Source organism: Amblyomma americanum, chromosome 7 (assembly GCF_052857255.1).
Source record: "Amblyomma americanum isolate KBUSLIRL-KWMA chromosome 7, ASM5285725v1, whole genome shotgun sequence".
Taxonomy (NCBI): Eukaryota; Metazoa; Arthropoda; class Arachnida; order Ixodida; family Ixodidae; genus Amblyomma; species Amblyomma americanum.
Window position 1 is genome coordinate 86686727 of NC_135503.1, and position 13569 is coordinate 86700295.

General features: G+C 46.2%; 2 protein-coding genes across 2 annotated transcripts in view; one reads left to right on the plus strand and one right to left on the minus strand.

Moving 5' to 3' along the window:
- The window catches only part of LOC144097312 (uncharacterized), a 41229-nt gene extending 38426 nt beyond the window's left edge, over positions 1 to 2803 (plus strand). The window contains exon 14 of the mRNA XM_077630054.1: positions 2541 to 2803. Within this exon, the coding sequence (XP_077486180.1) occupies positions 2541 to 2759 (219 nt within the window). The 3' untranslated portion in view covers positions 2760 to 2803. The remainder of the gene's footprint in view (positions 1 to 2540) is intronic.
- Positions 2804 to 10405: 7602 nt separating this feature from the next.
- LOC144099380 (uncharacterized) overlaps positions 10406 to 13569 on the minus strand; it is a 47750-nt gene continuing 44586 nt past the window's right edge. Inside the window, exons 7-8 of the mRNA XM_077632624.1 lie at positions 11744 to 11803; positions 10406 to 10602 (exon numbers count right to left, since the gene is read on the minus strand). Coding sequence (XP_077488750.1) covers positions 10552 to 10602; positions 11744 to 11803 — 111 coding nt within the window. The 3' untranslated portion in view covers positions 10406 to 10551. The remainder of the gene's footprint in view (positions 10603 to 11743; positions 11804 to 13569) is intronic.

A 13569-nucleotide genomic window follows, 5' to 3' on the forward strand; every position in this document is an offset into this window, starting at 1 on the left:
CGGGGCCGTAAGTTTTATTCCTGCCGCAAGTACGGTGTGACGACCCCCCATAATGCGCAGGTCCACACGGGACGGAGAGGCAAAGAGTCACCGTATGGCTCAGTTTAAACAAACAGATATATTCAATAATTATACATGATTATGATTATACATCAGAGGCTGGGGTGTCCGAGTTTACTTGCCGACGACTTCATGGGGACGATGGAGGGGCTCCGGAGTTGAGCTCGAACGGTTGCTGGCAGAAGCTGCACGCCGTCGGGCTTCGGCGCTGAAGGCCCCCTTGGCGAACGATGTCGTCCTGAGCGTTTTTTTTCTTCCGTACTCCTTGTCGATTTTTATATCCTTCTTATTCCCCACAATCCCTAGGTTGAGGACGCCCATGCCGGAGTGGGAGGGGCCTAGGGCTTTCAGTTGGGCGCAAAAACACACCACCGCACTTATGGTCTCGCCCCCGTCACGTGTTGAGTACGAGGGAAAGAAGGTTGTCGTCGAGGTAGCGTCGGCTGTGGTAGACGGTCTCTGGCCCGCTGACGGTTCCCGCGGGTCACCGACCTCCGTTCTCCATCAAATGATACTCGCTACTCAAGGCCGGAACGCGAGGTCACTGAAAGGCCGGGAAAGTGGTCCCTTGTCCTAGGATGTGCTCGGGACTGTTGGTGATGATGCCCGCCGTCTTGTCACGGGGCCAGGCCCGCCGAAACGAGGCCCTTTGTCCCCGGCACGGTCCCGGCAATTGGGGAAGATAACGCCCGTCTCCCAGCGGCGGCGGCGTTCGACACGTGCCGACACTATGGAAAGGGGGTCCGGTTGTGCTTAAACCCCTTCGTTTTGGTCGTTCACTTTCAACGAGTATGGCTCGGTAATTGGACGCAGCTGTCACCTGGGTCTTCTCCGTGCGGTCCATGGCGGCAGGCCCGAAAGCAAACCCACTCAAGTTGCTTGCAGCCATATAAAGTAGAAACATGTGTGCTGGCTGCTTCCAAAACGAGACCGGCTGTCGCCGATCTTCTCTCTTCCAGCTGAATTGCTTTCCCTTGAGTGCTTTTGCCGCCACTGGGGGCTCCGTCTACGCCGCGCCGTCGAACGCGGACCCTCGTAGCACACACAAGGAACGTCACAACGGTGAAAAGCTACGGTGAAAGTTTTACTGATGGCCGAATACTGGCGGTTTTGCAAACATGTATAGTTTCAGTTGACCAATGACAAACAGCGGCTGGTCATAATGGAAGGTCATTTGATCACACTGCGCCTGTTGCAATGTTACACAAATCGAAGGTCGAAAATTTCTTTTGGCTGGCCATGGAATATGCCATGCGCTATTACATGCGTTTCACTGAATGGCAGCGTAGAAGGGACCGGTATGGCCACTTTTGACGCCAACCGGAAACCTAGCCAATAACAAATAGCCATGCGTATGTGTAAACTTTACTCGTAATGTGCATAAACCCTTTATTATGGTCATCCAGATCGCTATGTTAGACAGAAGCCTGGTTGAGGCCAGGGTGCTGAAGTGGTGGGCTGAGACAAGGATGCTGAGGGTCACTAAGAACGACCACAGCATTGCGCAATGTGTACCAGGTGATGTGGCCTGGCTGTCCCAGAAATAAAGTGATCGGAGGACGCGTTTACGGAGAAGAGTGCGCGGATACTCGGTCTAAAGCGGGCATGGCCACTTTCAGTTTCAATTTATTTAATCCTAGCTACAACGAGCAGTGGGCCCCGGGAAAAAAAAGCCGCAGCTTGACAAGCTCCCGAGGCGCACAACATCCAGCGACAGTGGCGCTATTGGTCACATGCAAAGAAGAAAGGCATACAGAAACCTGAGGCATAATACACGATCTATGGATGAACAGCGGAGACACATAGTAAGCGCGCGACATAACATAAAAGACAAGTAACATACAAAATTCAAAGTATGCACTGAGAGAAGTATTTAAACATTCTGTATACAGAGATTATAGCACTTAATTTTACTGTAGTAAACGCATCGACAATGCGTAAGAAAGAACATTTTTCAACATGCATGAATGTAGACAACGTCATATAATCGTGCTGACAGGTTACGCTAAGCATTCAACGAGACTGCATATTTCGACCCTGTAGAAATACATAACCACAAAGCATAAACGAAAAAAAAGAGAATCATTTAGTGAAAGAAGACCGGAGGTCTGCATTGCTGCATTTATTAATGCCAATGCCTGCGTCAAAGAGACGGTTGAGTAGTGCGGAAAGATAATATCTAAGCATCTGTAGCCCGTAGTTAGTTGGTGGCGTTTTAAGGGTGCTGTGCCGTGTAGGCGGCGTAGCGGGTATATGAAGGCATAAGGAGCTCCAGCTTAGCGATTTGAGATATTGCTGAAATTTTGTCTCGTGTTTGCTGTTTGTAGCGCAAGTGTGATGATTGTAATGGCGACATGGGTACCATTCCATGAAGAATTATTATAACGTGTCTAGCGGAATGTGCAATGGCGCACCGCATGACTTTTTGGCCAATTTCTCTGTTGTATCGAATTCTACTCACCCGCTCCTCTCCCACGCAGAACTGCTACAATCGGCATTTGAACAGCCCCACCGGTGCGCCTCCGATCTCCGGCATCACTGAAAGTGATCCCGGAAGCGACTACAGCAACGACTTGGAGACGGAAGAGGTCACACTCAAGCCGCTTACAACCGTCTCGCCGGACATGGCCGAAGTGGGGGCCACCCTCAGCCCCATGACTACAGCAATGGACGATATGGAAACAGTTAAAGCTGAATAACGAAGCGCGCTGTCCACTGAAAGCACAAAATAAAGAATGGTAAATATGGCTGCAAGAATGTTCCCGTCGCCGTTCGCGGTAAACAGAAGTGTTCTTACATAATTGGCTACTGCACAGAACTTGCCTTCAGCCTTCAGTTTGCTGCGGGGAATGAAGGAAGGGAATGAGGAATTCGCCACATTATTTGGGTGCTGTAACAACAGCAACCGCCGCAACAGTAACGCCAACAGCCGATAGTGAAGCATGCAGAAGAACAGTTTAATTAAGCGCGGAAGCCATGCAGTGCGTTTCTGTGCTTGAAATTTCGGTTTACAATACCTTCAGGCCATAGCCAATTGCCATGCAGTTATCTTCGAATTTCGGCATATTACTTGTACAGTTACGCGGTGTCAGTATGTTTTGCGTTTCTTGAGACGTGGCTTGGAAAATCCGGTCTGAATAATTGGAAGCATGGACAAATCCACGAAACTTCGGGAAAGCAGATACGAAGAAAAGGCGGCTGGTAATTCCTTATATATTAGCACCCTCCGTCAAGCCAGCACAGTGGACGCAATACTCGTATCCTTCTACCAAACTAAAATGCTTCCAAAACGAACATTTATAATTGCCTTGTAGATCCATTGGTACAGAGTACACAAGGTCGCTGCAAACTTGCCACCACTGTCATTCGCATACCAGCTACAAGACGTAACGGTAATCCAGTAATCTGTTCCAGGTAATTGCAACAGCTAAAAAATGCCCGCGACAACTCTCCTTCCGTCGTGGGCTTTACTGCAGGCTCTGCTATTTACTTGCTTCGTGCAGTTATCGGTGTTAAGCATCAAACAACTCTCTTCAGTAGCTTTCATCTCTATGGTGACTCAAACCCTTCAAGAAAGGGCTTAGAAATGACGCTAAGGTGAGGCCTCATGCTGCAAAGAAAGCGTTATATTGCTGCTCTGAGCACTACCAATTCCTACATCGGATTACTGCTGAAAAAAAAAAACAGGCGGAGGGGCGTTAGAATTGGCATTGCATGTTTTCTGCAAGTAGTCAGCGAAAACAGATGCAATATATAGCGCAGTTCGGCAAGGTAGTCGTCCTTTTCAGCTGTTAATACGAAGTAAAACTATGAAGGGCCGAGAAATGCGTCTCAGACCGCAAGCCGACGTTTGTACATGAGCGCTTGCCAAAACGTTGGCTAGCTGTGCTTACCTCTGGCAGCACCTCCTCTATTTTTACAATAGAGGAGGCGCTGCCTCTGCGCTCTTACTCATTTTGTTCTGTGCTGTCAGGTATTCGCAGTTATTTTTAGTTATTATTTATTTACCTACAATATGCTACAGGCCCTTAGACAGACCCCACAGGAGGGGCAAACATAACAAATTAGAACCGAATTAGAATCGGTACACAGAACAAAATCTCAGGTGTCCATTTAAGGGGTCAAATCATCTATCGGCGAGGACAGTGTGATTCTGTCAAGTGGACAATCAGATTGAGAATTTCGCACGTTCTTCCTTCATAGTAAGCTTAAATAATTGGAATGTTTCTGCTATTCTGTATGGAGAACGGAAATGTCTAATTCGCAGGTCATCATTTTAATTAATCTGCCATATCACGTCCAATACGACAACGCTACTTAAATGACATGCTGCTGTCCAAGAATGTACGTTGTTATCCCTCAGCGAACTAAACATGCTAGTAAGGAGAGACAACACACAAAAACGGAGAATTACATAGAATTAAAACGTTGTATGCAACGTTCTGGAGATAACTTCTGGGGCTGTGCCGAAGAGTTTGTATAAAAAGAAAAAGTCACTTACTCCCTGTAAACGACTCACCAAACGTCGGAGAGTGTAGAACAATCAGAATTTGAACGAAGATTAAAATTTCTGGACAAGCGCAAACTATTCACTGCCGTCAACAGTCACTGGGCGCTACGCTCTGCCATTGTCCTCTTCGAGCTGCCGTATGCTAACGTGTTTCCACCTGCGCGTCTCCAACATTGATGGGTTAATGGGATACTGAGGAAAATTCTATAGAAAAAATTGTCCCGAGTCAAAATTGATCCCTTGGTTCTTTCTGGGCATATTGATATTTTTCTGGCAGCAAAGAAAGAAATTATGGCCGACAAATTTGAATTTAAAAATTCTGCTGCCAGTCGATTCAAACTCGTGACCTTCGCGCTGAATTGAGCTGGTTGCCGCCGTATGGAAATGAATGGCGGTGTAGCGTAGTCTCTGAGATCCGCGCCCGAAAAGCGGTGGCGACGCATGCAGTTCCCTTGCGACACCTTTATTGTTCTTGTTTAGTGTTTTCTAGCTTCCACAACTTTTACAGCGAAGCTGCATGCCTCTTCCGTCCAAGGAAATATTCGTGTCGTCGGCGTCGTCAGCAAAAAACGCCTGGCTACTCCGAGTTGAAAATTACCAAACAGCATAGAAATCGTATATCATACTGATCATAAAGCAGTCATAGTGTAAAAAATTAAAAAAAAGAACAGAAAAAAAAATAACGAAATAATAAAACGTTATAAATTAAAATATGCATGAAGAAATATATAACAAAATAAAATATCATTAAAAATAAAAATAAAGAAAAATAAGGAAAATGAAACATAAAATATAAAAATAAAACATGTAAATGGTAAATCTCCTTTGAAAACGCGTACAGCGCACAGCTCAGTACTCTTTTTCATTAAGAAAATACACAAAGCAAGCATCAAAACCACATGATGGATGATAAGGCGTGTGTGAACAATGGAAACACCGTTTCACCAATGCAAATCAACCAACTACCATCTATGGTTCATGCACTGATTTAACCTCAGCAAAGAATATCTTTACAGTTAGGACTGAAAATGTCAGTGTATATTATACTGATGATAAAACAGTCGGGAATGTCGTTGTGAAGTAATAAATGGTAATATAAGTATATTTCAGTTTTCTCGGGATTCACTCTTTGTAGAGCCACGTTTGTAAATTTTCACGTAACGTCGCAATGGGTACTTTGGCGGCGTTTTACATCTTCGCTGCCCAACCACCTTCACAGCGTCGATTGGAGCCACAAATTTTTAAACGCAGGCTTTTTGTGTTAGAAGAGCCCTTATTTTGGCAAAGCATTTTAGCAAAGCTAGTACGTGCTAATTAGCTGGCTGGTTAACAAATATTGAATAGTAACTTTTAACTATTACTATTAGGGTCCTTAATTCTTGAAAGGCGTGTAGCCCACCATAAGTAATATCCTGATCAGTTTTTATAATTTCGAACATGCGGTTACCCTCGGCGCTGCGGCCCAACAAATTATGGCTACATGGCGCTAAAATACACGCGTTATCGAGATGCTTGCAGGTAAAGCAACCTCTCCAGTGCATGTAACTCTTCGAAACAAAATTTATTGCGCCACAGTGTCGAGGGTTACTGCGTTTTCGAAACTCTAAAAACCAATATAGATAAAGCTTGCGGAAGGCTACACACATTTAAATAATTAAGGAGTCTAACGGTAATAATTAAAAAATTAACTATTCAATATTACCTAACAAGGCTGCAAGTTAGTACATCTTCGCGAACAACTTGCTTTTGTTGGTCAGAATACGGGGGGGACTGATATATGCTGGTTTATCATCATACATTTGCTTGTTCTGCTTTGAAGGCTATAGTTTGCAAGTTGCGGGACGATCTTGAAAGGGCACGGTCGCAGGGTGCCCGGCTGTGCTACTGGTAAATGTGTCTTCTGTATCAGGCAGCGTCGAGTAACAAAATTAGCGTAGTTCTTTGATTGAGAAATGTTTTAAAAACTGGCAGTGTACCTTTAAAACCGTATGGTGATGTTTGATGGTGCATATTTTTAAGAAACAAACAAAAAACTAAAGAAACCAGCGCCGAATAAAGATTTTGTCGAAATACGCGCTACTTGTCCGCTTCACCCCACCTCACTATGATGTCAGTTAAGAATTGGAGGATTAAGCGCACAGATAACAAAAAAGTACTCATGGTATTTGCCGCCGCAGTGGCTCAGTGATTATGGGGCTCGGCTGCTGACCCGAAAGACGAAGGTTCGACCCCGACCGCGCTGGTTGAACTTCGACGGAGGCGAAATTCTCGAGGGCCGTGCACTGTGCGATGTCAGTGTACGTTAAAGAACCCAAGGTAGTCGAAATTTTCGGAGACCTTCACTACGGCGTCCCTCACAGCCCTGAGTCGCTTTGGGACGTTAAACCCCTATAAACCGTAAACTCATGGTATTTAAGAGTGTGTCACACTCAGGATACGTGAAGCATAAAATGACTGGTTTTGTATTGACGCTCAAACGCCCGAGTAGCTCCATCATGTTTTGGTGTTTCTTCGCGTCTTGCGGCTCCAGTTTGGCGGGCGCGTACTTGTTGATGCTGGTGCCGTTGTCGCATCTTACCGGGACCGCGAGCTCATACTTCAGGATTCTTCCACATTTGAAGCTTTCGCTCTTTCACGTGCGGTCAACTCAGGATCTGCACGGTGTCGCTAGCGTGCGCATTTGCGGGCTGACGTTCACGAAGCTCTTTTGGGTGACGCCTGGGGTACTCATTTTTTGTGGCACTGAAGAGAGTTGCTGGGTGACGGCAAGCTCCTAAACCATGCACCAAGAATCACACAACGCTGGAGCCAAGACATACATGATAGCTCTTCAGCTGCTGCGGCGAGTGCTCACGCCACCCTGTGGAAGCCGGAAGTTTTGCGGGGTATGATCAAATTGAAGTTCATTTCCAACTAGCAGGTGGCACTGTGACAGAACGGTAGGGCGATGAAGGTGAGGAGGAAAATGAAAGCCAGATCATATCTGAGCATCAGCAAAAGACATCACGAATATCCTTTTCTGGATACGACCTCGTGCTGACGCTGCGCCTTGTTGACGTGCTCTACCTGCTGAAACGATACCTGGTTAGTGACTTTCAAACTATTGCGAACAATGCGCAGTTCACCTTATCTCACTTTGATTAGGGCTATTCCGATCAGACCAGACTGGAGCCTGACCTCCTTTCTCCATGGTGCGTGCGTGCCAAAGTTTTGTTTTTAAGGAAATTTTTGTTTCACTCAATGATCGGGAAGTGTTCCTAGGCCCGTCAAAATTCAAGAATCATATTGTGGTGTAGCTGACGTTTCTCATTTTGCGCGTGTGGCCATAGACTTAGAACGGGGAAGAACAAAAGCCTGTAACAAGGAATAACAAACCGCTGTAAACCGCCATTTTTTTTCTACCTTTCCACATTCTCTTATTTATTTTGTCCCGCTTTCCTTTCTATACTTCGTCTCACAAGATGTTTGCAGCACTACGGCAGGTAGAGCTCTCTCGTCCAATCAGGGCTGCAGAAACGCTGAAAATAGTCCCTAGAATATTTGAGGAGTGTATGACTATTAATCAAAACAATAAGCATTGCAACTAAAACATGATTTGGACAGGTATATTTAAATGGTAGGGAGTGTTTCAATCACTGGTGAAATTACCAGACAAAGCCCGTACGGACACAGCTCTGCGGAGGCCTGCTGCGAGGTAGTGATGCGTCGCCACTTTCCAACATGGCGTCGGACGAGTCTGTTGTGTCTCCTGTGTGCTCTACACCGACAGTGCGCTGTTTCCCCAAGCAGGCGAAGCAGGTGGCTTTAAATGTTCTTGAAGCGCTTCGCGTCGAGTGCGGGGGCAGTTGGAGTACAAATGCGCTCATCAAGAGGACGGCAAAACTCACGCAGGTGAGCGAGCGAACGCTTTACAAGTGGACAACGGAGACGTTGAACGCGGGCCGAGTGTTGTCACCGAAGAAGCGTGCTGGCGGAAGAGGCCGCGAGCGGACGAAGAAGCTGGACGATTTTGACCTGAGCGTGTTGCGAAGGGTGGTACACACCTTTTTCCAGAGAGGGGAAATTCCAACTATCGCGAAGGTGGTTGCGCATTTCGAAGAGGACGAAATGCTACCGACCGTGTCCGCAGCGACAATGCAGAGGATGTTGAAGAAACTTGGCTTCCGATATAAGAAGCGCTCTCGGAATGCGATGTTAATCGAAGCGACGCACATTGTGCAGTGTCGCCGCCGGGACCTGCGCCAGATAGCGGAGCTGCGACGCCAGGGTAGGCCTATTTTCTTCACCGACGAAACGTGGGTTAACGCCGGCAACACGCGAAGTCGAGTGTGGACTGACTGCACCATCCAATCTGCACACCAAGCGCATCGATCCGGACTGTCGACTGGTCTACAAAACCCCAGTGGCAAAGGTGGCAGGCTTATTGTGACGCATTGCGGTAGTGAGCAAGGTTTTGTCGAAGGCGCAGCGGAAGTTTTCAGAGCGAAGAAAAACTCGGGCGATTACCACGAGGAAATGAACGGGGAACACTACGAAAACTGGTTCTCCAGGAGACTTCTCCCACTACTACCACCCGGCAGCGTTATAGTGATGGACAACGCGCCATATCATTCTGTGAAGCAGGATAAAGTGCCGCGGATGAGTAGCCTCAAAAAGGACATACAGGCTTGGCTGTCCGGAAAAGGTGTCGCGTGGAGCAGCGGCATGGTGAAGGCCGAGCTCATGCAGCTTGTTAGCAATGTGAACACAGGTGGGGAGCAATACCGTGTCGACTGCATTGCTAAAGCTGCTGGCCATCTCGTTGTGCGCCTGCCACCGTACCACTGCCAACTGAACCCGATAGAGCTTGTCTGGTGCGACGTCAAGGGTTTCGTGGCCAGCCAAAACAAGACGTTTAAGCTCCAAGACGTCGAGCCTCTGGTTTGGCAAGGCATCACGCAAGTGACTGTTGAGAAATGGAAGAATTACGTGCAGCATATTATCAGTGAGGAAGATGTGATGAGAAAACTGGACCACATCATCGACGATGTTGTTGACCAGGGACCGGCCATTGTTGTCAACCTGGAGGACGACACAACCAGCAGTGCTGAATTCAGTTGTTATTAGGACGATGAGATGATCGAACCCGTTTAACGTGCGTTGCCTCTCGCGCAGCACATGGGCTTGTTTTGCATTTCGCCACCATCGACACTCGGCTGCCTCGGCACGCTGGAGTAAATAAATTTATATGCACATGACACGATTACTGAAATTTACTGCGACGCGACAACAGAGGAACTGATGAGAACAGTACCCTGGTTGTCTCACATATATCGGTGGACACCCGAACCGCGCAGTAAAGGAAGGGATAAAGGAGGGAGGGAAAGAAGAAAGACAATATCTCGGTGGACACCCGAACCGCATCGTAAAGGAAGAGATAAAGGAGGGAAAGGAGCGAGAGAAAACTGAAAATTGAAAGTTGGATTTTGAGGAAAGGCGCGGCGCTGCGCGGTGGAACACCTGTGGCTCGGTGCTACTATAAATAGAGGTAGAAAGAAGCCACCTGGACATCAGGTGGATCGAGCCAAAGGCGCGTAGGAACACACTAATGTAGTGCGCGCCATCCTGATTGGACGAGAGAGCTGTACCTTTCGTAGTGCTGCAAACATCTTGTGAGACGGAGTATAGTCCTCTTTCTTTTTTTCATGCGGCCAGGGCACCACACATAGCGTGTACCCGTTTTAAAGTGTGTGACCTCGGGCTTTATCATAACCACTGTTCTTGATTCCTTTAAAAGAACTCAAGTACGTATAACATCAGCCAAAGAAAGTGCTCTGTTAGAATTGAAATGCAGTTTTCTTTATTTTCGCGATGAGATGTAGGCTTTTTTATATGCCAGGTTTGATTCGGTGCGTGATATATGCTAGGTGCGCGCGTACGGATAATTTTTAAAGTGAGACATTGCGTCGCTCTCCCCGTCAGCCTTGGAAGCTTGGGTTCTTCTAACGGGCGCCCTTGAGCCCCGACTGGCGGAACAGCTTGCTCGCACATTCCTGCAAAAGAAAGCACGAGGTGAAAACAATGAAAGCAATCGGATAAGGGTAGCGACACACGCAGAGCATTTTTTTTATTATATACCATAAGAAACAGGGACTTCGCTTACATTTATGTAAAGGTAAGATTGTCTTTATGTAAAGTAACAATGAAAGTGTGTGGTGTACACGCACTTTGTAGCAGCGAGCTTTGCGTTTCTGCGACTTATAATTGCTTGGTATGCTAGCTTAAGAAGTTCCTATATATTTCGAAGCTACAAAACAACACAGCATCGAAGACATGGCGACTGAATAGATAGAAGCCTACTGCACATTCTTTGAAAGGAGAATGTACAGCCTTTGTCGAAAATAAGCGCTCGCTATGTTTTCTTCTAGGCCATTCGCTAGAACTCCTTTCAGAATCTCAATTTTACAGATCTCTATAAATAGAGAGCAACTCTCGTCCCCATTCCTCTAAAGCCTAGAGCCTCCATGAGTTCTAGATGGAAACCGCTTGAGCAGTATATTTTTTGACCCATGCTGTACTTCCATCGTCGCAGAAACGTGAGCGAGGCCATTGGAAAACTGATGCTAAAGTAATCTCGCAGATTATGCGAGTTTTACTCAACTGCACTGAAGAAGATCAATTTTAGGTCGGCAACTAGAACTTTAAGCATTATCTTATGCTTGCGTCTAAGCGACGCGTATTCCTGCCCAAGGAAAAATACCATATAGACAATTAACCGCTAAAGAGGTGTAAGTATAAATTTCTTCCTTAGCTAGCAGGTGACACAAATATTTCGCCGGCTAAAATTTTCTTTTTTTTTTTACCGCGTGGTTACTGGAGTCGCGACAGCCGTACTGTAGTTCACACACGATAAGGGGGAACACGGGCATTGAGGCACAGGGAGAAGCTGAGCTTTTTGTCCTAAGTGGTAGTTGAACGATCACAATATCTCCATATCAATATATCTGAATTGAGGACATATGGGGAGGAAACTATCCGTTGTCAACAAAGATGGTGCAGACAAGGTTGCGGGTCCTATTAACCACCGACTTTGTGAAAACGTGTCCAATCTACTTCTATTCATGAACAGGCCCCTTATTTACCACGTGTTCATCAGAAGCTGCGCGCTCTTAGTGCTTTTGTAGACATACTTACAGCTGCGCTGTTTGATCGTGAGTACATGGTCCGCAGTTTTTCTTCGTATCGGCGAGTCACCTTTAGAAGAAGCAAGAAAGGGCTCTGAGTTTCCTCTAAAGTATTGCAGAGCGGGCTCCGGAAGCTGGTATGCCGCATTATACACAATGGAGTTATACAGTCGCGTTTTAGAACGTTTTCTGGTTTTGTTTGACTGCTGTTTCATTATTTGGTCTAATAGGAATTCCTTTCTTGGTGTAGGCATTGATTCAGAAGACAAGAAAAGAAAGTTTTGACGACGGCATTGACGGAAATGAGGATGAAAAGGCACAGCTCAATGACGCGTGATTAAACGGGCATTCGAAAGCTCCTCATGGTGCCGGGGATGTTTTATGAACACCCGGAACGCTACCGGAGTCTTATTTATGGAACGCTACCGATGTCCATAAAGCAAGAAATGAGAAAAATATGCCGGGCTTTTAACAAAGGGCCACTTTGGATTCCTTAAAAAAATTTCTTGTTTCATCACGAAAGCCCTCATACCACCACCACAAATATTTAATTCGCATTCGTGCTTGAGTGCACTCCAAAACAACTCGAAGAAGCGTATTTGAATTGCAGTTTTTATAAAAAAAGGTCCCACCGCTGTTATCAGCCTTCCTTCCTATACATTGCCAATGCGAGGCACCTAACTATTAATGCGCTGTCATTCGCGAAAAGCGGCTTCGTAGTGCTATCCCACAAGTTTAAATAAACTGTTACACCGCACTGAGTAGTGTCTTTCTTTATCCATAGTCGATAAGGTGAACCAGTATTTAATGGCTGGAAACGCTTAACTACCAAGATAATGATTAATCAACGTGAAGCATTGACTTTGATTTTAAGACTCCCCTCATGGCTTGCTAGAGACTATAGAACATGTTTTAGTGGCGTGTCCAGCGTATGCACGTGAATGACTCATACTCGCATCTGCTCTGAAGCCTATGGACACATCGCTCCTCTCTGAGGATTTGATCCTCGGCGCTTGGCCAGATAGTTTTAGAACTGTAAAGGCAACGCGAGCGCTCTCACGATTTTTGAGCGACACGGACCTTGTCTCGCGTTTGTGATGTCAGAAAGTGTGCCTTGTTTTTTTTTTAAGTAGTTTTTCATCTGCCTCTTCCCATAATCATCGTCCCCCATCGTGACCTTCTTTTATCTCCTCTTCCCGTCCCCCAGAGCAGAGTAGCAGGCCAGATATTTATTTTTCAGGCCAAACTCTCTGCCTTTCTTATCAATAAACCCTCTCTCTCTCCCCTCATGGTGTGCACAACCAGGTTATGTTTGCGTTACGACACAAGTTAAACTTTGGCCGCTATTCGCACAGTGTAAGGCGCAAGCAGCCTTGCATGCTAGGGCTGCAGATTCCTATACGCTGAAAAAACTGTACAGAGTAAATTAAAATGCTTGGAATGCTTCGGGTTTGTTCAGCGTAATTTTTCTTTGCGAGCGACACTTTGATAAATCGCAGAGAACACATGAATGTTGGCAGAAGGTGGTTCTTCTACTGTTTTATGCACCTTGACTCGCTCAGTATTGCCAAAATTTAAAGGATAAAGACTGAAAACATTGGTATGTGGTTCGTATGAAGCTCATAATACTGCTTGCTGAAAACTCGACGCTGAAAGCCATCATGAGGCAGCACATCGCGGCAGCATTTCGCACGCGATACGTTTTTGAAACATTTTGTGTTAAAGCTTCTGATTGAGACCCAGAAAAAGAGCACGTAAAGAAGACGCTGAAATTTCATGCATTCGCCAACCACCGCGGTTGCTCATTGCTATGGCGTTGTGTTGCAAAATCATAAG